This window comes from Numenius arquata, chromosome 18 (assembly GCF_964106895.1).
Source record: "Numenius arquata chromosome 18, bNumArq3.hap1.1, whole genome shotgun sequence".
NCBI classification, from domain to species: Eukaryota; Metazoa; Chordata; class Aves; order Charadriiformes; family Scolopacidae; genus Numenius; species Numenius arquata.
In genome coordinates, this window is record NC_133593.1 from 8,267,784 (window position 1) to 8,295,636 (window position 27,853).

General features: G+C 41.3%; 1 protein-coding gene across 2 annotated transcripts in view; it reads left to right on the plus strand.

Moving 5' to 3' along the window:
- SPECC1 (sperm antigen with calponin homology and coiled-coil domains 1) overlaps positions 1–27,853 on the plus strand; it is a 70,277-nt gene that overhangs the window by 16,431 nt on the left and 25,993 nt on the right. Inside the window, exons 2-6 of one of the 2 annotated variants that reach the window (XM_074160936.1) lie at positions 15,256–16,823; positions 18,694–18,901; positions 19,573–19,646; positions 20,201–20,379; positions 24,788–26,096. In XM_074160936.1, the coding sequence (XP_074017037.1) occupies positions 15,256–16,823; positions 18,694–18,901; positions 19,573–19,646; positions 20,201–20,379; positions 24,788–24,809 (2,051 nt within the window). In that variant the 3' untranslated portion in view covers positions 24,810–26,096. Of the gene's footprint in view, positions 1–15,255; positions 16,824–18,693; positions 18,902–19,572; positions 19,647–20,200; positions 20,380–24,787; positions 26,097–27,853 lie in introns of those variants that run through there. The other variant, XM_074160935.1, reaches the window with a different exon arrangement.

Sequence of the window (27,853 nt, forward strand, 5' to 3'; positions counted from 1 at the left end):
TCTTCAGTGTATGATGTGTAGTTTGTAAAATATACGGAGACTTTAAAAATAAAAGGTATTGTAGATATATATAATTTCTTGTGATTTGGGTTTTTTTTTTTGGGGGGGGGTGTAGTCAGATCTTTTGAGTCCTCTCTTGAGTCTCTCTCATCTGCTTCTCTTTCTCCTTTCTTCTAAACGTGGGAGCCATTCGTTTTAAGTCTGTTATATGTCAGCACGCCATTTCTGCCAAGCAAGAGCTCAAGAGAACAGATGAGTTTAATGATGGTGTGGGGGGAAGGGAGGGAGGAGAGAGGGGCCAGCAGAGCTAATGAATCACATAACAGCTTTCATGGAAATACCGACAGCAAGTCATGTCCTCTTCGAGCTCGGGCAGCGAGCTGTAGACCTTTTGTTCCCAGTGGAGCCAACAAACCACAATTTGCTCTCCAGTAGATAGTTTAATTCCTTAGTCACCTCTTCCCCCCCACGAGTCATTCTTGTGTGGGGGTTTTACAAATACTCTCATTCTTCAGAGTAGTAACACGCTGCTGGTTAAACTGGTATTGAAGAAGTTTATTTTCCCCTGGGGGGTAATTTTTCCTTGACTTAAACTTCTCTTCTAAGGCCAGTTAGGACCAGCTCTGCTGATTAGTCTTGTGATGTGACTTGACCGGACTGACATTATTAAATCATTTCAGAATTACCGACAAACAGATGTCAAAGGCAGTAGTCTTTTCTGCTCTGCCGGCCAGTGCAATGAGTATGTCCAAGAGACTATGTCACAGTTCAGACTGGCCTCTTAGAGGATTTTAGTCATGAATATGACTAACTTGCTGCCTCTGAAATTATCACTTAACTCTGCCTCAAACAGATAGTCTGAGGTCCCCTGGTCCCAAGATGAGAGGCCGATGGATGTTAAATTAATGGAAGAGATCACTCGGTTCTTCTACGCCAAGGCAAGGACCTTTACAACAGGTTTCAGCATTGGCGGGGAGGATGTGCTGAGTGGGAATACTTTCTCTGTGGGCAGGACCAAAGCTTTTACAAGAAGAAATTTTTAGGGCATGGCAGGCAGCAGGATGTGGTTTATGCATTTTGTTTTGTGTTAGATTGTTTAGTTGATGAAAATTAAAGCCATTCTTGGACGAAGGCAGGGAGCTTCTGGGAATCTTACTGAATGAGCTGGTCAGCAAGAACTTGTTCTATGATTAGAGCTCTGCAGACTATGCTTTTGACCCGGTGCCAGCGGTGTTTTAGGATCTATGAACAGTAGATCTAGTGTGATAGTAAATGTAAAAGCTAACTTTTTTTTGAAGATTGTTTTATTAGTTTAATTAATGTGCTGCAATTGGCTTGAAAGTGGCAGAGTGATAAGGGAACAGCCAGTGGATGGTTGTGATTGTGTGTTGGTTCTGACACATTATTAAATGATTGGACTCAGGGAAAAGGGTGAAAGGAGGAGGGAATAATGTTGGTATTGAAGAAAAGGTAAAGCTTGTTTCTTTTTGTTTGAGTTATATGTGACTCCTCAAGATCTCAAAGCTATAAAGCTAGCCAAAGAAATCTGAGCAAGGTGAGTATTGTACCTTGGTATTCCCACTGAATCCTGCCAGAACCCTGGAGGTATTTATGAGTTTGTTCAGATAGCACTTCTGTATTTTGGAGCTTCTACTAGTATTTCAGCAAAGCAATTTATTTTTTCTTTTCAGTTCCTCCTCTATTTTACTAACTTACTCTTTGTAAAATCTCCTGATTTCCACAGGGAACGTAGCTTTCATAACAATATGAAATTGTAAAACTGAAGCAAAGCACTTCTGATTTCATTGACACTATTGCTTGAAGAGGACTTAATTTTATTTTTCTGTGATTGTCACAGACTGCCACTGGCAGGTTGACAAATCTTTGATACTTTCATTTTTTTTTGGATACTTTCCTGGGCTGTATCTCCAAGCAATTTGAGTATGGTGATTAAAGATGATGTAAAACTGAGGATCTCTGATGATAATAGACGCTGCTAGAATTTCCATGCATCAACTTTTTTCTTCCCATAATCCAAAGTAGTCACGTGTTCACAGATCTCTTTTGAAATGTTCCATCTGTTATATTTCATGGAGCAGTAATGTTTTTCCAAAAGCATCAATAGATATGGATTGCATGTTCTGAGGCAGAGTACTGTCCTTGTATGATCTGTGCTCGTCGGTCAGTTCTCTCAAGCTGTAGAATTGCATCCGATCTGCAGTTTTCTGCCCTTTTAACCAGACTGTGTAGCACACAACTAACAAGCTCTATTTTTATCAACAGCAAAACTTAAAGGCAAATTTGATTTTGATGACTGGAAAAATATAGTCTTGGGAAACTGCAAGGCTAACATGAGTTTGCAGGGTCCAGTTCTGAGTATGCATAGGGGATCTTTGTTTAGTTTTAGTATCTTGATTGGAATTTATTCAGTTACTTAGGAAAAAAATATTAGTAGAAGTAAATGTGTTCGTCTTGTGAGCAGAGTTACGTTCCTCTCATTCTTGCCTTGATGGATGCTTTGGTGCTAACCGTTAAAAATCAGTAGTGTTCTACTTTCACTGATGAAACAAGTAAGAATTTTACCAGTAACTTCAATGAAGTCATATTTATTGATGTATGGAAAGGAGCTTTAGGGACAGGGTGTGTTTAGTCATTTGATGTATTATACTTATGTTGGCTGACTCTTCTTTCTTGCCCTACTGAATTAGGTTTTTGGGTAATTCCTATGCTTGTGCAGAACAGAGTCGGCTCAGCAGTAGGGTCCGTTAGACACAATTAACAGCTGGTAAGTGGGGATGAGACCGAGTTTCCATGAATACCAGTCATTGCAGGGACTAGTAATCCCTGCTTGGAGAAAGCTCACGGCACCAGTTTACCAAGAGAGCAATAGCCCTGTTGTTTGTCTATCTGCAACACACTAAAATAGTTGCTAAATTTCAGCCTGTAGAGAAAAAGTAGCATTTTATTTATTCAAGGGTGAATTGTCAAAATCCTGTTTTCTCAGAAAACAAAAAAAAAAAGCATACAAAAACTATAAGACCAAACAAAAGTGGGTTTAAGTCTTGTTCCCAAGAGCATGTAATGACAGCCCTAATGCTGATATTCTAATGCTGGAAAGGGATAAGGCAGTGGTGTCATATCCATCCCCATCTGCAAATACCATTCCTTGAATGGAGAGAGTGCTCCAGAAAAGTGGGTGCAACTTATTTAAAATCTTCAAAAGTTTTTAAACCTTTGTATGATGGAAGGTTGTGTGCAGAAGACAGCCAGTTGTTGGCTGGCTAAAGCAACGTACAGAAATATTTCATGTTATGTTTCCAGGCCTCCTAAAGTACATGGCGGTAACTTTGTGTAACCTGAAGCTGCTTATCCATTTGACTCTCCATCGGTCCTAGGCTTCTGATCTATCTTGCCCCAAGGTGGGAGGCACAAAGCTCTGATAGTATTTCTCTAAGCTTTTCCTGAGCAAAAACTGATGAGGATGGAGGTGTCGGAAGGGAAGAGACAGTGCTGTCTGAGGGACTGGGGATATTTTCACAATCCTTATCTTCTGGATCTTGAGAAATGCTGCTTTCATAAAGCCTTGTTGAGTTTGAAGAATGGACTAATCATGTTAGAAATTACTCTTGGCCTCCTCCACACATAGTTTCTTTGAGGCTGTTTGACTGTGGAAAATCTCTGACTGATCTTTTAATTAAAAGCGCTCTTTTTTTTTTACCAAGGAGTTGAAGCTCTTCCTGCTTTGAAGTGGGCAACTTTTTATAGATAAACATCTCATTATGTTATGAGATTTCTTCCTCTCTCCCCTTCTGTCTTATTTCTTTTGATGCATCTCATCCTGTGGTGATAGTTTTAAGGATTTCAGCCCAGTTCCTAGTGTCAGCTATTCAGGACAGCGCTCGCCGGCTGCCTTATCGCTGTACGGGGCAGAGCTAAAGCTCTGGATGAGCTGTGGAAACTCAATTGCAGTCGTCTCCCCACCCCTTACTGAAGCAGGCTGGAAACAAAAATAAAACTGGGTTTATTGTGTGGTCATCACATTTGAGTAAACAAAAGGCAGTTGTAATACCAATGCAATGCATACTGGTTATTAAGCGTTAAGCAAACAGTTGAGGAAAAAAAAAAAGGCCTCTGGTTTTTAAGTTCTGCCCTCTGTTTTAGGGGAGGAGGAGGAACCTTCTTTCATCTGTCCATTTTTGATCCCTTTTTTCTTTTTTCCTACTCTTTCTGGATTAGCAGGGTTTGAGAATTCATGAGGAAAGAAGTTATCTTAGCTGCTCTAGCCCTGGCTTTTTGGCCGAGTGTGGGGCAGCATTCCTGAGCTGGAGGGTTCAGGTCATGGTTTCCTAATGCACAGCACTCAGCAGCAGTGCTGTGTAAGGGCATTTTCTGCTGCTCCGTTCCTCTGTGGTGACTCTCTGCTCCCGCAGTGGTACAAGCTGAAGTGTTTATGGGAAGGACAGTGAATTAGATCAGGATCTGCCTTTAACAAAGAAAGCTAAAGTGAGGGGGGAAAAAAAAGTGCAGATATTTTTATAGCCAAATCAGTTCCCCGATTCAGTGAACAGTTAAATAAACAGGTTGAATAAATTAGCCTTCGAATTGTGAAAAATGTTAAGCATTTCCCCATTAAATTGCTTTTTGGTTACCCTTTGTGCTTACAGATGTGATGTGAGGTAGGTTTTGGTAGCTTAGAGGAGTGACCCACAGCACCTGACTTGTCTGGAAGGAGCAAGGTTTTTTTCACTTTTCTATTGGAAGGGTAACTCTTCTTCATTAACTTGCAGCCACAGATCAGATGTTAACGCTCAGTTGTGAAAGCCACTGTATATGCACTATATGTGGAGGGGTGTATCTGCTTGCTACTCCATGATGACTGCTATTAAATAAATTTATATGGTTAGATTTAGGGTGGGTTGTTTGATGCTTTTTAATTTCCTGTACTTCTCGATACAAGGCCCTCAAAAGGAATATTAAAATTATATTTTTTTAATCATCAGCTATGAAGGTTGTGGAAATTGTAAAACTGGATAAAAAGCAGAATCTAGGGGTGACTTTATTTTAAAAGCCCAAAACTCTGGATTTCTGTAAATTCCACCAGATGATATTTCGGGATAATGCTACATGCAGAAAGTTTTAGTCATTCTTTTTTGGGGGGTAGACAAGGGGTATAGTTAGCAGGCAACTAAAGTTTTTGGCAGACCCACTGGTATTAACGGTTCCCAAAAAAGTAGGCTTGAGTTTACCGGGGGGACATTCCATTAAGTGTATGATATAGAGTTTCTCTGAACATTTGCTAGACCATTTGCTTTGGATGTCTCAATGTTTGTTATGCCAGGTTGCTGGGTACGCGAGAAATCCAAAGCAGCGCAGTGGTGGATTGCAATCACACTGGTAATCTGCTCCCGCCTTGGCAGAGACAAGGTACATCATTTGGTTATTCCATGGGGGTTTGTATCCTTCATTTCAGCGGTGAATGCAGTGGTAACCTCATGATTCTCTTGGTGCCAGAGGCTTATGGCACAGTGAAGCTGTTTAGATGCTTCTTGACTCTTGAGCAGATTTGAGAGGGGAAATTTGTATTTGTGAAAGCAAGGACTGGGCACGCTACCTGAGGACACATACGCATAGAACGATTCTTGCCTCCGATTGGTTTTGCCAATGTGCTTCATGGATGGATCTTTTGTCCTTAGACTTCTGAGCAAAATTTCCCTCTTACAGTACAACCTGCACTGGTTTTGTACTGGGTACAAAACTGTATATATTCAAGACAGGCATATCCAAGCTTGAGTTTTCATTTGAGACTTAACAAACCTTCAGAAATAGTGTAAGAAATGTTCAGAAGGACTCTTTTGTATAACACTGGCTTGTCTGTCAGGATAAAGAGATTTTAACTACTCCTGTTATTCAGGGAGGAATTGTATGTGAACAGGCCCATAAAGAGGAAGAAGTTGGCGGAAATTCACAATTGAGACTTTGTGAACAGGATTTTGATCAGATCTCCTCTCCTTTACCTTCTGAATGAAACCTTGTTTCCACTGTAACGGCATTGAGCTGTGACAAAATGAGCTTGAGCTTCAGTTCTTGTGACTAAGAGCTTGGAACCACCAGATGCTGAGAAGAGCTGCTTTGCTTTTTCTATTTGCATTTTAACACTTTTTTCGAAGAGTTAAATGTGACTTTCTATGTAAGAAGGAACGAGATGAGAGAGTTATTGATCAGGGGGAATCCAAAAAGCTAAAAATAAAATATTTGTGATCTTTAAGAAATTCCTTAATTATGCAGCAGAGGTTCCCTGGATACCTTTTCTTCTAAAAACACTATATAACTTACTGAAGGAGACAGTGTCAATAGGGCCTTTTGTGGATTCTAAGAGTACTGGACAGTAGACTTGTACAATTTGCTTGGCTTAGATGCTAAAATTTGAACTAAATAGAAATGTTTCAAATATAAGGTTGACTCTCCTATTGGGTTACATTCCTACCATGGGAGAGTCTCTTCTAGTGGCCACCCTTCAAAAGAATGTCCTACCATAGTTCATCTGCACATTTATATTGATGACAAGTAGTCTTGTTGTGACATAGTCTTTGAATTACCAAAATAGTGCCTTTTCTCCTGTGCTTCTTGCACTCTGGATATCTAGACTCATATCTTCTAATTAAAACAAAAAATAAGCCAACCTTTACCTTGGTCTGCAGCTCTAATGTCAGTGGTCTCTGTAGTCTTAAATTAGGAGTTGCTGAGTTCCAGATGCTTATTGCAGCTTTTCCTTTGGAACTTCTGGTAGTGTAACTTTTCAAATCCAGATATGGGTTGTTCCCTAATACTTTGTAATACAATTTCTATTTCTCTTTGGTCTCTTACTCTTTTCCTGTGTGTCAAATACCAGTACCCAAGTTGCTTCCCTACACTGTCCACAATGATTACATAGATCAAAATCTTTGCATTAAGTCTTTTTGGTATTTCTTCCTGTTGCATATTGTGCCTGTTCCATGGGGAATGTAATCGGGCAGTCCAGACAGTCCAACAGGCCATTAAAATTCTTCAGAAAAAGTTCATATTATAAGTACTTTTTAGTCTCAGTGTTTGCTAAGTAGAAGGCCTTATTTGAGCAGATGCTTCTATATAATTAGTGTCAGATTATCAAAATCACCTTTGTTGTTCTTTAGCCCTCTCCTTGTCTTTTTTAAACCTAGGTGGAGTCCAAGTGAACCTTCCCAAAGAGTTGCTGACCTGTAAAGGTGTTGGCTCTGTGACTAATACTCTGCAAACAGACTAATTCAGGAGAACCATTGCTGGCCAAGCCTAGGTTTGCTTTGTTTGCTGTTGCATAAAGACTAGGTAGCAGACAGCATTGTCTTTCTGCAGGACAACCCTAAAAGAAATGAAAAATGGGTATGCTCTTTGGAGTCATTGAGGATTACCCAAAGGCGTATCCAACACTGGTCACTGAAAAATGCTGACAGCTAAGCCGTTCAACTCATTCCCTTTGGGTATCAAGCAGATCAAGCCATAATAGTTTGTCACAGCGTAATAGTGTCATTCCTTATCCTGACTTTTGCCTAAGCTCATGTGCACCAGAAGTTTTAGACATTTCACTGTGAAATATGAAATTCTAAACAGCTTAAGCAGTTTTGAAACTGACAGTAGGTGCTGATGTGTATTTCTTGGCGCCTTACACCTTTTTGAAAATCTGGCTTTGTGCATCCAGTCCTGCCCTTGGTCTAACCCCCAAGAAGCACTTAAAACTGATTCAGATCTTCACGAGTTGTCACGTGCATCCATTCTGTACTGGTTAACAAGCTGTCTGACTGTTGGTGCGCCCAGAGGTTTAGGGATAGGAGCATGAAACACTGTGGCAGAGTATGTATAGGGATTTTGCCCAGGTGTAGACGACTGTGTGGAAGAGCACAGGGGCACCAGTGAAGGTTGCTGTTGTGTCTGCCCTACTTTTCAGCAGTTAGGTTTGCTTTTTCTTGTGCCATCACGAAATGTGTCAGTGTGTTTCCTGTTAATTAGGATATTGGAAGATCTATGGTTAGCAGAGAAGTTGTTTTTTAACAACTCGCTTAAAGGGGAAAAAAAGGGCAGGGAAAAATAGAGCATTTCAGTGAAGCAGATGTGCATGCAAAACTCTGAAATCTTTTAATGAAGAAATACTTTAAAAGAGTCAAATATACACCAACCCCTCTTCCATGCTGTATAGTCGTCATTTCCCAAAGGACGTTCCTAGTTCACTCTTAATCAGTCTCAGTAACAATCTTGGGAGCAATGCCTGGAGCAGGGTGAAAGTGATCTACCACATCCCCTGGGCTTTCAGTTAAGCTTCAAGCTCTCAGTGGTGTAGGCACTTTTGGAAAATGGATTTTGAGCACCAAGTTAATTATCTTCTTGAGAATGTTACTCTGCAGTGACAAAAAAAGACTGAAAATAAGCCTAGGCTCCCTGCAACATATACTTCTTTATCATAGGGAATCAACAGAAAATGCAATGGCTCCAAGCTAATACCATTTTTTCTGATTTGGCTGTGACTAAATTCAGATCAACGATGTCATGAAGTCACATATTAATGCGTTGTGTTCAGTTGTTCATTGTGTGGCTGGAAATCACCTAAGTGGTACTTGGGTACTGGAGTACTTTTGAAAATGGCACATAAAAGCTGCTATTACCTGCCTTGTAACACCAGCTTGTAGATCTGTTGTGAAAGTCTGACTGTTCAGTTCAATGTCTAGTGCCATTCTAGATGTCTTCAGACATCCCAGTTGCTCCCTGTCTGCCTCATAAGCAAAGGACATGTCTCCCATAGGCACTGTCAAATCTTTCAGCTCAGTGAAGGTATTTTAAATATTCCTAAAGGGCATCTGAAATGGAATAGTCATCTGTATTTTGGCTTCCTACACTAGGTATCATAAACCAGGTGGGATTAATGTACATAGAATCATAGAATTGTCTAGGTTGGAAGGGACCTTTAAGATCATCTAGTCCAACCATCAACCTAATTCCGATAAAACACTATCACTAAACCATGTCTCTAAGCTATGTCAACCTGTCTTTTAAATACCTCCAGGGATGGTGCCTCAACCACTTCCCTGGGCAGCCCATTCCAATGCTTAATAACCCTTTCAGTGTAAAAATTTTTTTCCTAATATCCAACCTGAACCTCCCCTGGTGTGACTTGAGGCCATTTCCTCTTGTCCTATCACCTGTGACTTGGGAGAAGAGACTGACCCCCGCCTCTCTACACCCTCCTTTCAGGTAGTTGTAGGGAGCGATAAGGTCCCCCCCTCAGCCTCCTTTTCTCCAGGCTGAACAACCCCATCTCTTTCAGCCACTCCTCATAAGACTTATTCTCTAGACCCCTCACCAGCTTCATTGCCCTTCTCTGGACCCGCTCCATCTGTGATCCAGATTTGTGTTGCATAAGAAACTCCGAGTTCCCTAAAAAAAGTAATAGGACCTCATACAGGCAAGAGCGAGCACATATGAGTTCGTGGCCGTGTGGTACCAATGCTGCTGTGGCAAAGCCTGAGTAAGTGCAGTCATGGTGAGTCCAGGATCTATTGAAGTCACAGCCAGAGGAGAAGCTAAAAGCTGATAAGGAGGACCTATTTCAGCTAAACCACATGTGATAGAGCACAGCAAAATTGTATGGGAGGTTTTAATAACTCTCCTTATTTGTTGTACAAGCACGGGCTGTTAGCAGAATGGCTAAGTAAGGAGAATACTGTTAAATGCTTGCAGCCCACCTGATTTATACTAACCTTTCCCTCAAGGTATCGCAGGAATAACTTTTCTGCCTGAGGCTTGGGAGTTCTGTTCAGACAGCAAAACTTATTAAAGTATCTTAGCACATGGGATCAGGATTCCAGAAGAATGGAAAAATCAGTCTTTTGTTGGCAGGGAGGCTGTGAGTTAGCCCATAATTTCTTGTTGCTATCTCTTTTCGTTTTGCTATCCCTTTTTGAGGTGGGAGGGGTGGCAAAGAGACACAAGACAGTGAAATAGCTGATCTGTTGCAAATGCAGGAGCTAGAACGAGAGAGATGTGACAGTCATCCTAGAGCAGCAGATAATCATAAGAGTACAAACTTGTCTGCAGGCAACAGTTTGCCTTTCCAAAATGTATGACTTTAACATTGCAGAGTGCTATGAATAGCTTTCTTTTATTTCTTGTTATCCTGCCCTTGCAATTCAAATAAGGTATCCATTGTTTAAAAACATCACACCCAAGATGCATCTGTCTTCATGTTTTAGTCTTACATGACTGAAATGCTTTCTGAAATGAATCAGTGATCAGTGTGCTTAAATTACATAGAGGAACTCTACATGCAGGAGACTTCGTACCTGCTTAAACTATGGAAGAACGAATTGCTGACATGGATTTTTAAATACGTTGAAGAAAATGTGGTTTTATTGTCCTTAACTTGAGTGTTGACAGGAATAAAATTTAGGAAGAAAGTATAAAATGGAACATTCCCTGTTAATTCGGTCCCTGCAACAGAAACCCATGGCATTAACCTTTGGGTTATTAATATGTTGATGGAGGGAAGGATTAAGTAAAGGGCAAGTTGTGGGACACAAATGACACAAAGGCCAGAGGCAAATAATCTTGTATTGACTCCAGTTCCAGAAAATAGATTGAAGGCAGAAATTAGAACATTTCCAAAGGTGGTTCTGTGTCAAATGAAGTCACTTCCCAACTGACTTTCTTCCTCTGCTCTGGGATTGGCGAAGCAGATATTTAAACTGTTAATTATACTTGAGTCAAGTCAAATAAATGCAACTTCAAGGCTAGTACTTTACTGGTATGGCAGTGATAATGTGCTACTTCAGAGCAGATAAACCTACTGAATCTTCATCCCAAAATCTCATGCATGTCCCCCCTGTGACTATGGCAAACTATTTGCTGCCGACTCACCCTTACCCTGCTAGCACTGTAATTACATCAGCTGTGCTGCGTGGACTTCACCTCTGAACAGCAGTCCTACGTGTTGCACCTTGGGGGATTAGGAAATGGTTTTCTCCTTTCCATAGTCCATTTCCTTCTGGTTGTGGATGCCCCGATGGGAGCTGATGTGGCAGGTGCTGAGAGCTTAGATCAAAAATAGATCATTATGTGGAAAAACTGAAGAGTAATCCCGATCCTTCTGTGGAAAAACATGTAGCTGTGCTGAAAATGGGATTAAAATGGCTAAAGATCATCGTAAGGGGTCAACTTTTATCTCATTAAAGTCCCACTTTGTTTCTGACACCAGCGGAAAGTCAGTGAGTGTTCCCTGGCAGAAAGTGATGCAAACAATAAAGCTGCACAGCGGGTCGCCAGCCAGGAGCTCCAGGGTCCTAATCCTTACTGATTTACTGTGACCTTGGTGAGGCATTTCATTTCTCTCTGCTTCCCTGTCCCGTATCCTAGAGGTAACAATTATGTGTTTCAGAGGCTTTTGGTTAAATAGCTGTTAATTTTAAAGCACTTTGAAAATTGAGCTTTCTATGTATGTTAAGGTTTAATCCCTCACACCTGAATAGTGTGGCTGGTACTAAAAACGCAGGAGTTCTTACTGGGCACCAAGGTGAAGAACACAATAATGAGGTGACTTCAATCTGAGGAAAACAGGTTTTCAGGCAACAACTCTTAGTGGAGTAATGCAGGAGTAATTCCCAGTTCCTCTGGACTGGGGGAATCCAAGCTGAGCCCATTAGCAGAGTGGGTGTGAGACTGGGAGAATGGGAGGTGGGGTATTGTGCAAAGGGAATGAGAAATACACCGTTGGTCAGAGATAGCCTGAGCTTGGATATGTGGGAAAGAGATTGTGCTCAAAGTTGGCAAGAGAATAGGTAGGCTGAGAGGTTGGGCAGGGTGGAAGACCAGCAAAAACGGGAATGAGGTGCCATAGTACCATTTTGACTAAACAGAAAGGTATTTTAATGGTTTGGTTTTTTGTTTTTTCCCCCAGAATTTCTCCTTTGAGATGCAAGGCTGCTTGTTTTTTCTCTTTCCTGCTCAAAACAAGCAACACTGTCTAGTAAGTGAAGTTCTGTGTGATTCCAGCCACTTTAAGCAGTGGCATAAATCAACCCTGGATTGGGTTCTGCAGCTTGGCAGGGACATGTCTATCTGGAGTCTCCCATGGACCATAACCGGTGTGGGGTACGAGCTAATTGGGTCACCAGGGTGACTTATACAGCCCTAAATGCAGTTCCCGCAGAGTGGGTGCCTCAGGCTGTGGGGCTGGCAGTTCCATTTATAACTGCTACGCTGCTCAATTCCAAGGTCATTCAGAGGGGGAGTTGCCCATAAAATAAGACTTTAAAGTAGTGTTTATACTTGCTTTGGTGCTTTGTAATCAGCATACTTCAGAACTATTTCTTTTCTGGGCTCTGTGTGGCTCTTTAGTATTGCATAGCGCTGTTTTGGAGAAAGGAAAATGCATAAACACTTCTACGTCATGAAAAAAACAGGTTGGTTAATGGTTATTGATGGATAGCAAATACTTTGTGATTTATGACAGAACAAGTCAGCAGAGCATGGAGTCTTACAAAACACATGGGACAGGTTGAGTAAGCTCGGAGCCTGCACTGGTTGGCAAGCTGGTGAAGTACAGATAATCCCAGTTAAATATCCTTAATTGTTACCCTTATGTATATGTCTTCCATTGCTCAGGATCATGTTGCAGTTGTCATCTGGTGGCTATTAGAAGCACACTGGCATTGCTGCCAGAAGTCCTACATTTCTCATAGGAAAAGGTGGTTTTCTCAGTGCCATGCAATTTGTGCCAGTGTGTAGTAGCATCATTATTTCTTGTAATGTATATAGTAGTGCCCAGTCAGCACTAGTCGTTACTTACATGATGTCACCCAGTCATGTGCTGGCCAGATGACAGGCATGTCATTGCACTACATTGGGCATTGCAAAAAAAAAAAAAAAAAAAAAGAGGTATTCAGGGCACTTGCTTTGTCATAAAATTTTATTATAGCAGTAGAAAACCCCTTCAGATGGAATTAAAATCCAGGAAGCAACAGAAGAACAGAACCTCTTAGGCTTCATCAAAGAACATCTGTGGCCATTTATAATGCGTATGTTACATCTTAAATCTGTAGCACAATTATGGCTTGTGTGAGTACTGCTGCTCTCCTCTGGATGCTTATTCTCCTGTGTGTTCAAGAGATGGCTTTTCAAACAAGGTCTGCTCGCTCACCGGGACACCTGGGGTTCACCCCAGGAGAACCTTTGCTCTGAGCAAGAAGGAGCTGTGATGGGTTGGTATTTCACTGCGGGAAGCGACACATCATGTCACAGCCCATTCCATTTTCCTCTTGTCCTTCATCTTATGGTGTGAGCTGCATCGACACTAAAAGCTTTGCTCGTCTGCTGAGCTCCGTGTCAATGCAGTTTACAGATGCCAGGTCTTGCCAGTTGGTAGCCCTTGGGGTAAGAAATGGCATGAGCAGTGATCTGGGGGCCTCGGTGTTCTCGGGTCTGGAGTTGCACCAGCTGCTATTGGAGTTGCAGTGGAAAAACCTCCCATCTCCGCTGGCGTTGCGCTTTTCACTGGGGAGCCCGGAGCTGCCTCGATATGTTGGTGTCTCCAGCTGTAGATGACTAAGTGAAGCTGTGTGGGCTGCTAGCTGTTCGGCCAGACTGTCCCAGCTATCTCTTCCCATAAACACTGGAGCCTTTGTCTCTGGCCTTATCGTGCCCCTGCCATCACAGAGCCCTCTCTGTGCTCTCCTTCCAGCACAGGCCTCTGTGTTCAGGGGTCTTTTCTTCAGCTGCTCTTTGTCCCCGGGTGTTTATTGTGCCTGCAGCAGAGTGTGTTTGTTTGGGAGAGAGGAGGAGGGGCTCCTGTTTGTGTGGGGTTTATAAACCTAGAGCATTCTTCAAAAGAGATGCTGAGCAAACCGGGTGGTGTTAATATTAACCCTTCACTGCCCCGCTTTACTGACAGTGCATCTCTGCACTATTTCTTCTGAAAAATGCTGTGGGAGAGTTATGAAGTTGCTTGCTGTGTAAGGAGAAGTGTGCTCTCCCTTTGGTCTTAACTGCCCTTTGATTTTCTGGGAATGCTGCACATGTGTATCAGCAAAGAGAGCTTCCCAAAAGTAGGGAGATGTAATTGATTCTAGGATTTTCCCTCCAGAGGCCTCCTGGAACTTGTTTTTATTGCAAACACTGGCTCACTAGCCCTTTCTGTTTGCATAACTGGACTGTGCATCCTGTTTATGTGGCTACATCAGATACTGTAACTCAAAACTTTATGGCTCAGTACTTTTTGGCTATGGCTTTTCCTTCTGAGTAAGGTCCTGAAAACAGGAATTTCATAAATTCATAGTGTTTCCACTTGTAGTAGCAGGTAATAGCTCCTCTTTGAACTAGCTGCTTTTTTTTTTAACCAGCTTGTTAATACATTTATGGTTAGGATGGCTCTTATTGTTTCTTCAGTACCAATGGTCCCATATTCCAAAAGAGAGCTTTGAAAGATGAAGACCAGTAAGTTGGAAACTTTTATGTCCATTTTAATCACATAATGCTTTGCCATTCAGCTGGTTAGAACTTCCCCGTTCCCCCACCCAAAAAAAAACCCAACGCAGACCCAAACAGAACAGAACCAACTTTCTAACCTCCTTTTGCTCTTTTTCTGTAAGAGGATGGGAATTTATAACACGAAAAAGTCCTGTCCATCTCCACGAGAAGCTGCAACAACATAATTGTCTTAGTGTTAGAAGTGTCAGGAGACAGTTCTGTGTTTCACTGAATGTGCGGTCAGCGTGTTTCAGACCTTTTTATGATGATCTGCATAAATGGAGCATAATGCAAATACATTAGTTTCATGTGTGATAAAAATATGGGGGTTTTTTCAAAGATGGTATGTCTTCTTAAGTTACTGAACTTTCCCCCAGAAACTAATAGGCATTAAATTCAGCATTTCACACAGTAGCATAAAGAAATTTTTTATATTCAAATGATTAACATCTCTGTATTAGGGGTTGCAGTTCATGTATTGCAGCATCTACGTATAATATTACTACACTGGGAAAAAAAATCAGCAGACTGTGTCCCTTTGCAGTGGGTAGGAGAGGAAGAAATGCAAAATAATACAAGCCTTTGTGAAACATGAATCCACACACTCAGTCATGACTAAACCTATTCAGACACTCAGGTGTTTTCTCCAAGACTGCTCTAGGCTCTGGCGTTGTTGTTGTGTGACTTGTTTTCTTTATGGACTAACTCAATTTGCCTCACCTCTTTCTCCTCAAGGAACAGTTTCAGCTGCAAAGCGCACAGGGATTCCAGCACCCCGGGAAATATCATCATCTGTATCCAGAGAGCGAGCTGTATTACGTGGTCAAGCCAATACCAGGAAAACACAACCCAGCCCCACCTCTTCTGGCACACCAACTCCTACCAAGCACGTGCGCCCCACTAGCAAGTCCAAGCAAGAGAATGAAAGTGGTGACAAGGCTGTTCTGGAATCTCAGGTTAAAGAGCTCCTGGCAGAAGCAAAGACAAAAGATTCTGAAATCACCAAACTCCGTTGTGAACTGAAGAAATGCAAAGAGAAAGGGTCACTTAATGCTGAAGGAATGGGTGCTTCCAGCCAAAATTTAGAAACAGTATCGCCTATTGACATAGATCCATTAATACGGACCCTTCAGGAAAAAAACAGGACTTTTCAAAAAGAGCTTGCTAGCCTGGGAGAAGAAAATCGTGTTTTGAAAGAGAAATTGCTTTATCTAGAGAACTCTCCTCTCTCAGACACAACAACAAGCAGTGGAGGTGACAGCAGCCTCCCAACCCCAACTACCCAAGAATCCAGTTTTGGAAGCCCATCAAAAAATGTGTCAAGAGGTGAAATGGAGGAGCACAGGCAGCATGTGAATGGGGGTGCTCTGCGCAACTCAGGTTCTTCCAGCAGTGATGTCACGAAAGCTTCCTTGTCACCCGATGCATCCGATTTTGAGCACATAGCAGATGTACCTTCCAGGCCAGCATCCTCCAACAGCAACCACTTCAAAGGTTCCAAATGCTCCACTACAGGAAGCTCCCCAAACAATATTAGTGACCTTTCTGTTGCATCTCTTACAGAGAGAATACAAAAAATGGAGGAAAACCACCACAGCACAGCAGAAGAGTTACAAGCCACTTTGCAGGAACTGTCGGATCAACAGCAAATGGTGCAGGAGCTGACAACAGAAAATGAGAAGCTAGTGGAAGAGAAAGCTCTCCTGGAGACTTCCTTTCGTCAACATAGAGATAGAGCAGAACAGCTGAGCCAAGAAAATGAGAAGCTAATGACTCTCCTCCAAGAGCGATCCAAGAATGAAGAAAGCAGAGCTCAGGAGGGGAAGGTCCTTGAACTGGAACAGAAATGTGCAGAAGTTCTTGAAAAAGCACAATTTGAAAGAGAGAAACTGCTCAACATTCAGCAACAGTTAACCAGCAGCCTACGAGGCTTAGAAAGGGAGCATCAAGATGCCCAGCAGATGATTAAAAGCCTGAGAGAGGAAAATGAGAAACTGCTTAAACTTCTAGAAGCGGAACAGCAGAGCAACAGCACAGTGACAAAAACTCTGGAGGACTGTAAAATTGCCTTGGAAGGTCTAAAAATTGAGAATGGTTCTCTCAAAACTCAGTTGGAGAGTGAGAAACAAAAGGCCGCAGAAATCAACGCGATGGGATGTACTAGTGACAATTCCGAGGTGCAAGAGATGCTGAAAGTAGCCCATGCAGAAAAGGATCAGTTAGAAGCATCTTGCACGGAGCTGAAACAAGAGCTGCTGAAGGCAAACAGTGAACTGAAGCACATTCAGGGTCTGCTGTCTAAGGTAAAGCAGAAGGAGCTGTAAAATACAATGGTTGTTTATCTGTCCTTCCATAAATAGGTAATTGTTGGTCTTTAGATTGTTATTGGGCCATTGATTGTAAGTTTCCAGGATTTAAATTGCATGAATCAGTTTTGAATAGAAGCTGGAATCGTATGATATTGTATCCGATTCTGCTGCTATATGCATATATTCCCAGGAATAATTGCTAGCATAGCTGTGTTTATAAATTCAAACCTAGTTTGCCTTAATATCTTCTGCAGAATTTACTGTTTTAGTAAATAGAATTGTGTTTATCAAAACTGGAGCAAAGAACAGGTCAATGCAAAAATTACTTTGATATTATGTGAAGAAATATTAGTGAAAATCACTTGGTGATCCATATGGAGAAAAGGACATAAGTAGTTAGCAGAAAATATCAAATTCTGAATATTTAATCATGATTAATTAGAAGTAAACTATAGGTGTCACTGGTCACGAGAGCAGAAGGACATGAGCTAATGGTCAGAGAAAGCTGACATTTGCAGCAACATGACTAATGATGCATGGTCAAGCTCCAGAAGAGATTATTTTCATAAAACTGAAATATTTTTTACAAAACTGAGAAGTATTCTGTTTGGAGATAAGTAATGGAAAAAATTGATTTATTTTAGAAAAAATTTTCTCTACTTTGTTTGGTAGCTTGTAGCTTTGCTTCAAGCAAGCTTAAGTCAGTTACTGTTTCTATTTTCTGTGTGATCTCAGATTTTTAGAAGAGCTGCAACATGAGGTGTCGTAGAACAAGTGTTAATAAAACACAAGCCAGTGATTATGTCCCACTGCTGCAGAAAGAGTGACAGTGTGTGCAGCCTTTCCAGTATGGGGAAGGGATCATGAGAAGAACCGTAAAATTGGCTAGTTGCAGAGGAAGAGAGCGTTGCCAAAAAGCACCTCCGTGACTTGAGTGATTTAGAAAATCCAGATGTCATTTCAGTTTAAATAGGTGACCACAGCAAATGGAGTTAGTAGAGGAAGCTCCCGAGTGCTTACTGGAGCTGCAGTTTATGAGGATAGATGAAAAACTGCTGAGTGCTCCGGCTGTACCAAACTTTTATTGCTTGGTTTGGAAACCACAGATTTCCTCCTTTTTACTCTTCCTTTCCCTCAAATTAAGCTGTTTTGAATCATTGGCTATTTGTGACACCCAAGCAAGACCACAGGCTTCTGTAAGGCTGCCCTTCAGTCAGGCTGTGCCAGTGCAGCTCACTGAATTGGCAGCCTACACCTTGCTTTTCCATAGCTTGTTCATACTCGGAGATCTCCCCCCAAACCTGAAAGCATTGATCTGTGGGCCTGAGCCAACAAACTGAAGTGCAGCAGATTCCCCCTTCAGTGATTCCAGATGTCCTACATCCAGAAATACACTTATCTGCAGAAACTAGCTCTACTATGTATGTTTTCACAACCCATTGAAAATGCATATGTTAAAAGCAGCAAAATTGTTAATGTGGGCTAACTGATTGTTGACTTGGCTCTAAGGCAGTGATATCACTCTTATAATGTGCTACGTAAGCAGATGTGGAGCTTTCCAGGAATATAATTCCTCTCTGTTCATCACCTGCAGAGATTAGTTTGGAATTATGGTCATCTTATAGAAAACTTAATTTCCTTTGTAGTGTCTTGTTTTATCATCTTTATTACCAGGAATGAAAACTGACGTTCATAGCTCATTGATGTTTCCTGAAACTGTCTCATGCATGTTAAAACTCACTTTATACAATGCTTAGAAGACAGGTTCAATTCTGAAGTCCATGTGGTGCTCAGTCAAATCTCTCATGAGTGATATCTCTTAAGAAATAAAGACAGACTTGCAGTTTTCTTTCTTCCCTTCCAGGCTGAGAATGAGTGTGGTCAGCTGAAGGAGCTGTGTGACCGGCAGGCTGAGCAGCTGAGCAGAACCAGCCAGAAGCTGCAGGAAAAAACATCAGAGAATGAAGCAGATATAAAAAACCTGAAAGAGACCATTTTTGAGTTGGAGGACCAGGTGGAACAACATCGTGCTATAAAACTTCACAATAACCAGCTCATCTGTGACCTGGAAAGTAGGTGGAGCTAAAAAAAGGATTTTAGTGAACTTATTCAGGGGGCCCAGTTATGGCTGCAACAGGGAGGAGGCATGTCTTGATAAGTGAGACAAGGGCCTCACTTTAGAAATATTCCAATTTTGGCCAGTCCTTTCTGTTAATGCACAAAAGTCACTATTTTAACAGTTAGTGCAATAGAAATATTATTAGAGACGATCTCTAAACCTTATCCTGCAGCAAAGGACATATTGCCCACTCTAGAAACTGGAATCATTGATCTTCTAAAGAGCTTTTTAGGGAAAAGCACTAGTAAGAAGTGTAAAGTGGAGGTTGCTGTCGCGTTGTGGAAGGGGAGCTGCCACCTGGTGGAATGAGTGGCACATGTCGCTTGTCAGGGCTACCTCATGTGCTCCAGGGGTGTGTGTACTAAGTGATCCTGCCCGTGTGATTCTGTAAGTTTAAAAGATAGGCTTAATGCCGCAAAATAATAACGTATTTCAGAGATGTTTGAGTAACAAATCTACTCTTGATTCCATTCTTGAGCCATCGACAGAGGATCTTAGTTCCAGTTTAGTCTATTTAGTAGCATTACTAGAAGCAAAACCAAATAGGTTGCTCTGCCCTCCCATTTTCACTTTTGACCCTTGTCTTTGTGTTTAACAGTCTTTTCCCTTTTTTACTGTTCCTAGGTAAAGCAATGAAGCTGGAAGAACAAAAACAAGATACAGAGAGGCAGCTGAAGGCTCTGACTAAGCAAATGAAGGTAAAGCTTAGACTCATGACAAAGCTAAGCTGAGCTTTTGTTGCATATCCAGATTTGAGAGAAGCATTGTATTTTTTCTAGAATAATTGTAGAAAGTTCTTTCTACATCCTTTCATTCACCATTCTCTTCACTCATTTCTAACTGCTGCTTTGAAGGAAAAATATAATACATCCTTTGTAAATTACTTTTGCTTTTTCTAACTATGAGCTTCTGCTACTTTGGAACAGCCATTCCTGCTTCATGAATCATCAGTAGCAATGAGCTCTTTTCAGCAAGAGTGCTTGTAGTCGTATCACAAATCTGAATGATCAATAGCTGTAGGAAGAACTTCATACTTTTTGTATTGGAGTGGAGAGTTTAGCATCAGTTCCTTTGGCAACCCTGTTGGTACTGTGTAAAGAGGCAAGTTTAGTTTGACCTCGGCATCATCTTGGAATTGTGGTGAAATCCTGGTTACTTGTGATCACTGAAAGAGAGATCAGTAACTAAGTGCTCAGCTCAAGTAGGTGCATTTTTACATCAAACAGTTTGGGGTTCTGATTGCTCTTTCTAGGAAGATACAGAAGAGTGGAGGCGTTTTCAAGCTGATCTGCAGACTGCAGTGGTTGTAGCCAATGATATTAAATGTGAAGCCCAGCAGGAGCTCCGGGTGGTAAAGAGGAAGCTTCAGGAGGAAGAGGAGAAGAGTGCCAGGCTGCAGAAGGAGCTGGACGAAGTGAAGGGCAGTAACAGGTCGGTTACCTACAAAGGCCAACATTTGATCTCTGTGACTGCTAACATGCATGCAAACAGTGCTTTGTCAATAACTATTCATTGGCTTGGATGTGCATGTTGTCTGTTTTTAACTCTTCTGACGGATTTTGTTGTCTTTTATTCTAAGGTGTTTCTGTTCTTTTTCTTTTTGGTGATCTAGTTCTGTCAACTAAGCCATGAAGGTTTTAATCAGCAAATATTAAGTAACAACAATTGCCAATATCCTCTTACAGCTTTGGTCTCAGTATGGTATTTCACTGTGTTTTATTGCCTTCATAATTCTCTGTGCAGCTGTATTAACCCGTCTATGAAAAGATTGGTTGGCTAAATATATTCAGTGGGACATCCAGAAGAGAGCTACTTAACCTGAGAGGACTGTGTATGCTCAAATTAAGATGAGGACTAGCTGGACTTCTTTGTTCTGCAAGTCGTGTTGACTGAGTGATCAATGCAAGTACTAGGATTCCTCATCTTGCCTCTCCTGTCCTTAATTTGAAACCTGTTATGTGATTAGCTGTGTTAAATGGCCTGGACTGTGGCCTGGGTTAGCATTAGCCCAGAAGGGACTTTATCATGCAGTGTAGCCACCTGTAAAACAATTGGCGTAGTCTCAGTGGCTGGAGGGGGAACAGTAACTGAACCATTCGGAGATATACCCCAGCTTCCTTCTGTGGCACCATCTAAGAACAGAAGAGACTTTTACAATTGAATCTGGAACCAGTACAGATGCCTTACAATGTGGCTTTTATGCAGTGCATGACCTTTTATGTACCGACTTTCATTCCAAAAATCATACTACAATTGAAATACTAAATAAGAGATGGAAAACAAAAGATATATTAGAAGGAAGGACCAAATTTTCTAAAGAAGGCAGTGCTCTGCTCTTTTTTTGTATTGACGCAAGCAGAGCCAGCAGAGCTGCAGTGCTGAAAACTTGTACAGGGGGAACAAAGACAAAATAACACAAACGGTGGTGCTGTTTATCAAAAAATGTGTGCCAAATTAATTTTGCTCCTCTACATTTTTTCCATTTAATCTCTCTCCTAGTAGATCCATGGTAGACTAGCCACAGGAACAGAGCGAATCCTGTCATTTCTTGCAGGTGGAGTAACAGTCCTGCTTTGTTATACATATTTGCTCACTGTTTTCCATTCAGGAGTTTCCAGAGCAGCTGCACAGTAGATGGGAATAAAAAGATGGGAGTGCTTTTGTGCAGAGGTGTATGGATCAGAATTCCTGGATTGAAGGAACAGAAATACTTCTTTTTCAGAAAAATAAAGGAATGTGTTTAAGCTGCAGTTTCATTATCAGAGTCCCCGGTGGAGGCAAAGAAAAGCTGTTACAGACCATGTATTCAGACAAAATGATTACCAGACAGTACTTAAGCTCTGGGCTCTGTTTCCATTCCTAATTTGTTCTTAATGAAACTTCTCTTGTTTAGAGCAGGGTCACTATATAGGGGCAGAAATCATATTTTTAGTTTCCCCCCTTTATTCTTTTGGGTTTTGATCTGAAGATGTATTTGTTAATACTTAAATTGAATAGAAGATGATCTGCTAATTTGCAAACTGAGATATTTATCTTCCATGTGTAAGGAGCATGGCTGCATTGTCGGCTCTTTGGCATAAGAAACCTGAGCTGCAAATACTGCTTTTGAAATTAGATCCCCGGAATCCATCCATACATAGTTCCAGAAGGAGGTATTCAGGCATGTATTTAAGTCAGTTTTGGCATCGGTCTCTCCCTCTCTTTCACATACATATAGATATGTCTGTCTTTGCGTTATGTTGACTATCTGTATGCCTTGCTTTGAGTATTACATTGGTTGTGGAGCCAGATGTACTGTCTGCAGTGGGCAATATATATTCTCCTTCAAAGACAGGTGTTGAGACCAAATTTTGCATCTGTCAGTTTAAGTGTGACTTTTTTGACTCGTGGTGTCCATGTAGAGTGTGCAAAACTTCTGTACTGAGTGGTATGGAGAAGGTAATGAAGCCTACATAAGTCATTGTCTAAAACTAGTGATCAACAGCTAAGCACTGAAGTTTTAAAATTGTACTGACCTATAAAACAAATTCTTGAAGTTGCCAAAGCTCCTGCTGAGAGCCAGTTCTACACTCCTAGTTCTTCGCATTCCTGAGGTCACCATCTTCCCCAGCACCTTGGCTTCTTCCACCCAGAAAGTTCTGGTGATATTCTCATCGTTCCTTTAAGCCAGTTTTCACAAATGCTACTGCTCACAATCAGCAGTACGTTCTGGTACCTGTGGTGACTTTTAATGCATGCGCGGCACTGGCGGAAACAGTTTGTAGTATGATAGCTTAACGCAGTCTATAAAGTATTCCTCATATTTGCTAATGCTGAGCAGCTGTGTGCTCAGCTGAATATCTGACAGTCCCTAGTGAAAGTTTTCTGTCTGATTTTTAAGCTCTGATTGGAAAATGTACCTTCCAAATAGCTTGCTACTCAAAGGTTTTTGGCAAAATCTCAGCCATCTCTTGAGGGTCATTAGACTCCACCTCATAAATTGATCTTGAAGCCAATTTATCTCCTACAACATCCTGCCATTTTAATGTTTGCCTGTGGCTGCCTGAGTTCCTGCCTCCAAGTTTGATTTCACCGTTACAGTCTTCTAATCAGACAAAAAGTCATTTTTGGTTCAGGAACAGCCAAAGAACTTGCAGAAAAAATCCTGATGTGGTCATCAGAGTTCATCTGAATGAAGGTAAGCGCCTCCCAAAGGCATCTTTCACACAGATTAAATGTCTAATTCTATGACTAAGAATGTTGGGGGGAGGTTGGACCAGCATCAAACAAATGGAATAAGGAAGAGAGGAGTTAACAAGTTAGTACTGATTGAAACCTAGGAATTGATTAACCCATGTTTCAGACAGTCTTATATGATATTTTACATCCTACTTAATGTTATTTCTTGTCGGTAAAAAGCAAAAGCTTACAGTCCACTGTCCTATAACTGTCTCCTCACAGGTGGTGGAAGTTGAAATTATATAGTCTCTATCCTTGGAGGTTTTCAAGATCAGACAGGATAAGACCCTGAGGAACCTGGTTAGACCTCCTAGCTGAGCCTGCTTTGGAAGGCAGTTAGACTAGGTGAATTCCTGAGGTCCCTTCCAACATGAATCATCCGATGATCCTGGATCAAGTTTCACCTTTTCAGAATGCTCACCTTGGAAATAAATATTAGATCCTAAAACAGTACAAAAATGAATTTAAGTGGTGGAAAAAAAAATGCTTTATTGGGTTTGTAAAAGAAAGGAAGAAAGTTACTGCTGAAAGTACCCAAATTATGGATGGCTCTTTTTGGCTTCATTACACACCCATTTCCAAGCCTTTCTGGCAATACGCTGTTTAGCAGCAGGGAAAGTTTCAAGGTCTTGCTTTGACTCTTTCCCTTCAAGTTGTCGGAATGATTTGGCACTGTAACATTGTGTGCCTTGAACCAAGAACATGGAGGGAAGGCAGTTGGGCTGGGAGTAGTACTCGGAAAACAGAATTTATATCTGTATTTAAATGACAACTAATTAGAATAACAAAAAAATTAACCAAATCTTCAAATGGAGGCCTAAAGTGAAGATTGTGATGTATCCCACTAATTTGCTTCTATTCTTCCTCCTAAAGTCTCAAATGCCGCAGCATGGCAGTGTTACATGCTTTTTCTCCTGGAAATAAGCTTGTACTCTCTGTGTATTAAACCCTGCTGTCAGTCTGTATGTGCTGATGTGCTGCTCATTTGTGCCTGTGTTTTGCAGCTGTTCTGTCTTAATAGAGGTTTGATAGTTCATTCTGCTCTCACCGAGAGTTAAGTAAACTGGAATGTCGGAGCAGGGTCCTTGAAGTGTTCCAGTTAGTGACTAGTTAGTGTTCTAGTTTAGTGACTCCTCAGAGCAGTGGTTTGCTTCTGGTTGTTTGGGGGTTTTGGGTTGTTTTTTGGTTTTGTTTTGTTTTTACACTGGATGGAGATTATTCCATCCCCTTTAGTGTAAGGACCCTGAAACAGAAACTCTGAAGTAGAGCAACTCTAGTTGCCTGGATGGGTACATATACCCATTTGGAATGAATTAGAGGAGAAGGCGGCCAAGAACACCACTGTCCCTGTCCTTTGAAACTGTTTCCCTGGTTTAAAATGCTTAATTTCTTCCTGAGCAACACAGATTTTTTATTTCTTTTTTTTTGTATTTTGTATTGCTGTTTGCTCATTATATCCCAAAGCTGAGTTAGTAGACTGTTAAGCCACACCATCAGCATTTTCCCCTCTCCTTTATTTAGTGATGATGGGATGATAAACTGTAAGACAGAGCGCTGTACCTCAGTATGGACATTGTATTGCTTCTTATAACTTCCCCGATTGTTGTCTGTATTTCCATAGGTGCCTGATCTCTACCAGCTAACACAGCCCTGAGTGGATGCACAGCCAGGCCTGTGAGACGCTTCAGGACATACCTTCAACTTGCAGCTGAAAAAGGGAAGTTTCAATTCAAGAAAGCACCTCCAGTTTTTTCAGTTTTTCTTATTGCCCTGCAAAAGTCAAAAGTATCATAAAGTGTGAATGCTGCTCAGGTCCACCTCCTCCCCATGGGCAAGAGCCTATTTCTTTGTTTCAGAAGGCTTCTCTCTTCAGAAGACTCCATGAGGCGGAAAAAGTTCTGAATTAGTCTAAAGCCAACTGGGCCACATGAAGTAATCACAGACATTTGGGGAACTGAAGTAACTGAGGGCTCTTTTGGAGGGATGGGAGTATTTTCCCTGAAACAAATTCAAATATGCCATTTTAAGCTTAAGCAAAAAATAAAACTGTGAGTGTGTATGTTTAATTTCTAAAACTTAATGCACATACACTTTTTGAGTTCTCTATATAGTATAATATTCATAGATCTATCTGTGTGTGTCAAAATACATGTATGCATACAGATCAGTACGTATACACACACACAAACTCAAGGATAGGCTACTGAAATCCAGCAGGAAAACTGAATAGAAACATGAAGTTATCTATTCAGTATCAGCTGCTTTGATGGTTTCAGATTTTTAATATTGTATTGACGAGGCACTTGCCACTGGGTGGCATATCTGACTCAGTGTGTGTTAGGAAGCAGGGTGGTGCCTCAGTCCTGCTATGACTTTCACAGACAATGTCCCCTGTGAGGTTTGTCCTGGCTGTGAGAATTGCAGATGGCGAGATCGGAAGGAAAAGAAATGAATACATCAAACCCCTACTAAATATCCTCTCAGAAAGGCGTTTTCCTCATACCTTTAACTCAGGTGAAGTATATGATGATCAGGGAGAACTTGCTGAAGTTCAGCTTTTTCAATTGGAGACCACCTGGAGACAGCTTTACTTGGATGCTAAGGAGAAACTCAGAAGTTGCCGTCTCTACCAGGAGATCATCAGGATTCATTCCAGGACTGGGATTTCATGTTTTGGCTGTGGGATTCCCAACCTTTCCTCCTGGATGTGAAGACCTAGCAAGGGCCTGGTCTCAGAGCAGGCTGAGCTAGTAGAGAGTTCTGCGGGATGTCCTGGCTTTGGCATGGCCTTCACCTTTGTGCCGTGCTACCGGAGTGTATGCATATATGCACACTTGTGTTGCCTTTTTCTGTGCTGGCAGCTGTTGAATGTTGGTTTTTATGTTTAAGAAATATATATTGAAGTGCCAAATAAATGTTTAAGTGTCTGGAATTGTCTGCTGCCTGCCCTTGGTCTCTCTTCTGTGCATCAGTAGCTGTGTGTCTCTTCTTTGTGTCCCTTAGAGTTCAGGAGGATTCACAACAATAACAGGAACTGTGTCAAAGACCAGATTGTGGAGTAATTATTTCTGAAAATATGGTTCTTTGGTCCTAGGCCACCTGTGACAAAGACATCATTGGAGCAGTTTAGAAATTTCATAAACACATGAAGACTGCTGTTGCCAAAAATCTATACATTAAGCACAGAAAGACTTGCACCTCGTTGGTGGTCTGTTGTCCACATATTCCAAACCTGGAAAACAAGGAGACTAACTCTTGCCATTAGAGAAAAGCTCACTGCACCTACTTCTCTCACCAATGAATGAATGAAACTAAGCAATCGTTTTGTGAAAAGGAGTGCACATTTTAATTCCTTTGTGGTTAAAGTGCTCTGCTTCCTCCTGGAGCTGCTCCACTTCAGCCAGCTGCACTTGCAGCATTTATCTATGTAAATCATTCATTCTTGTTTCAAGGAAAGCATACAGCAGTAGATGACATTTTGTTCAAATCCATCCTTTTTGTAGCAGAGCTTGCTTAGTCTTCTTGGATGGCCTAAGTTATGCTAAGCTGAATAAATTCTGTGCACAAGGAGTCATTTTTTGATTTAAAGTTATGGCTTGTCATTAATCTAAGTCATGTTCTCTTATACTGTCCTCCTGAATTAGCTTGCTACTCTGCAAGTTAAGCTCTTACTCTTCTGCTTCTCTATTAAGAAACCCATATATGTATACATACATGCATCCCCTTCTCATACAGATTTTTCTCTTTAAAAATGGAAGGTACTTGTCAAGTTTTATAACTCTCCATTGCTTGGCTGGCATGTGTGGTTTCAGTTGAAGCGCTATTCTTCCTACCTTTCATGCCAAGGTTTGCAGCATGAGAGGCCTCAATTGTCTGATGTGATTGTTTAATCTAGGAGGTTGTTTCAGGGTGCATTAGAAGCCTATTAGAAATATACAGACATAAGATTACGGGAAGCATTCTAACAAAATTGGAACCGGTAGTAGCTCCAGCACTTGTATCTTCATAATTGCTCTGTACAATGACAGAATAATGGCATGTGATTTCTCAATTAACTTTTCTGTGGCACGGCACAGGGACTGGTCTAGTTACTCCAACTGTATTTAATGTGTTTGCATCCTTTTGCAATTGAAGGCTAGACTGAGGAGGACTTGTCTGTGAGGTTTGAGCTGTTCTCAGGGTTAAATCCTAACCAATGAAGTGATGGCTGCCTAGACCATACCTCTGGCTTGCTTTAGTCTCAAGATTTGCCAGTTGGCCTACAGGCATTTACTGTTCCGTTCTTACTCTGATAATAGTCTGCAGACCTTGTGCCCCACACCCTTATTACCTGGATAACTGGACAGAACTCTTGCATGGTGGCCTATTTAATTCTTGAAAGTGTAATGGATTGCATTGGGTAGTTTGGTATCTTGAGGCAGAAATCTATTCTTCCTTCATACTTTGCTAGAAGCAGGACTCCTTTAGCTTTTGTTTTCAAATAACCAAAGTGCAGATGCTGTCACCTGTTGAAGTGTTGTTTATGCTTTATGAAGCCACAGAAGAAAAAGTGAAGGATAGAATTTAAAGTTAGTTGGAAAAACACTGGGTACGATTCACTGAGCTCTGAGGGAGCCAATCTGCCTTTCCTCCTTATTGGATTAAATGGAGAATGGAACTGAAATGGCTTTTTCTCTAGCCATCTGCC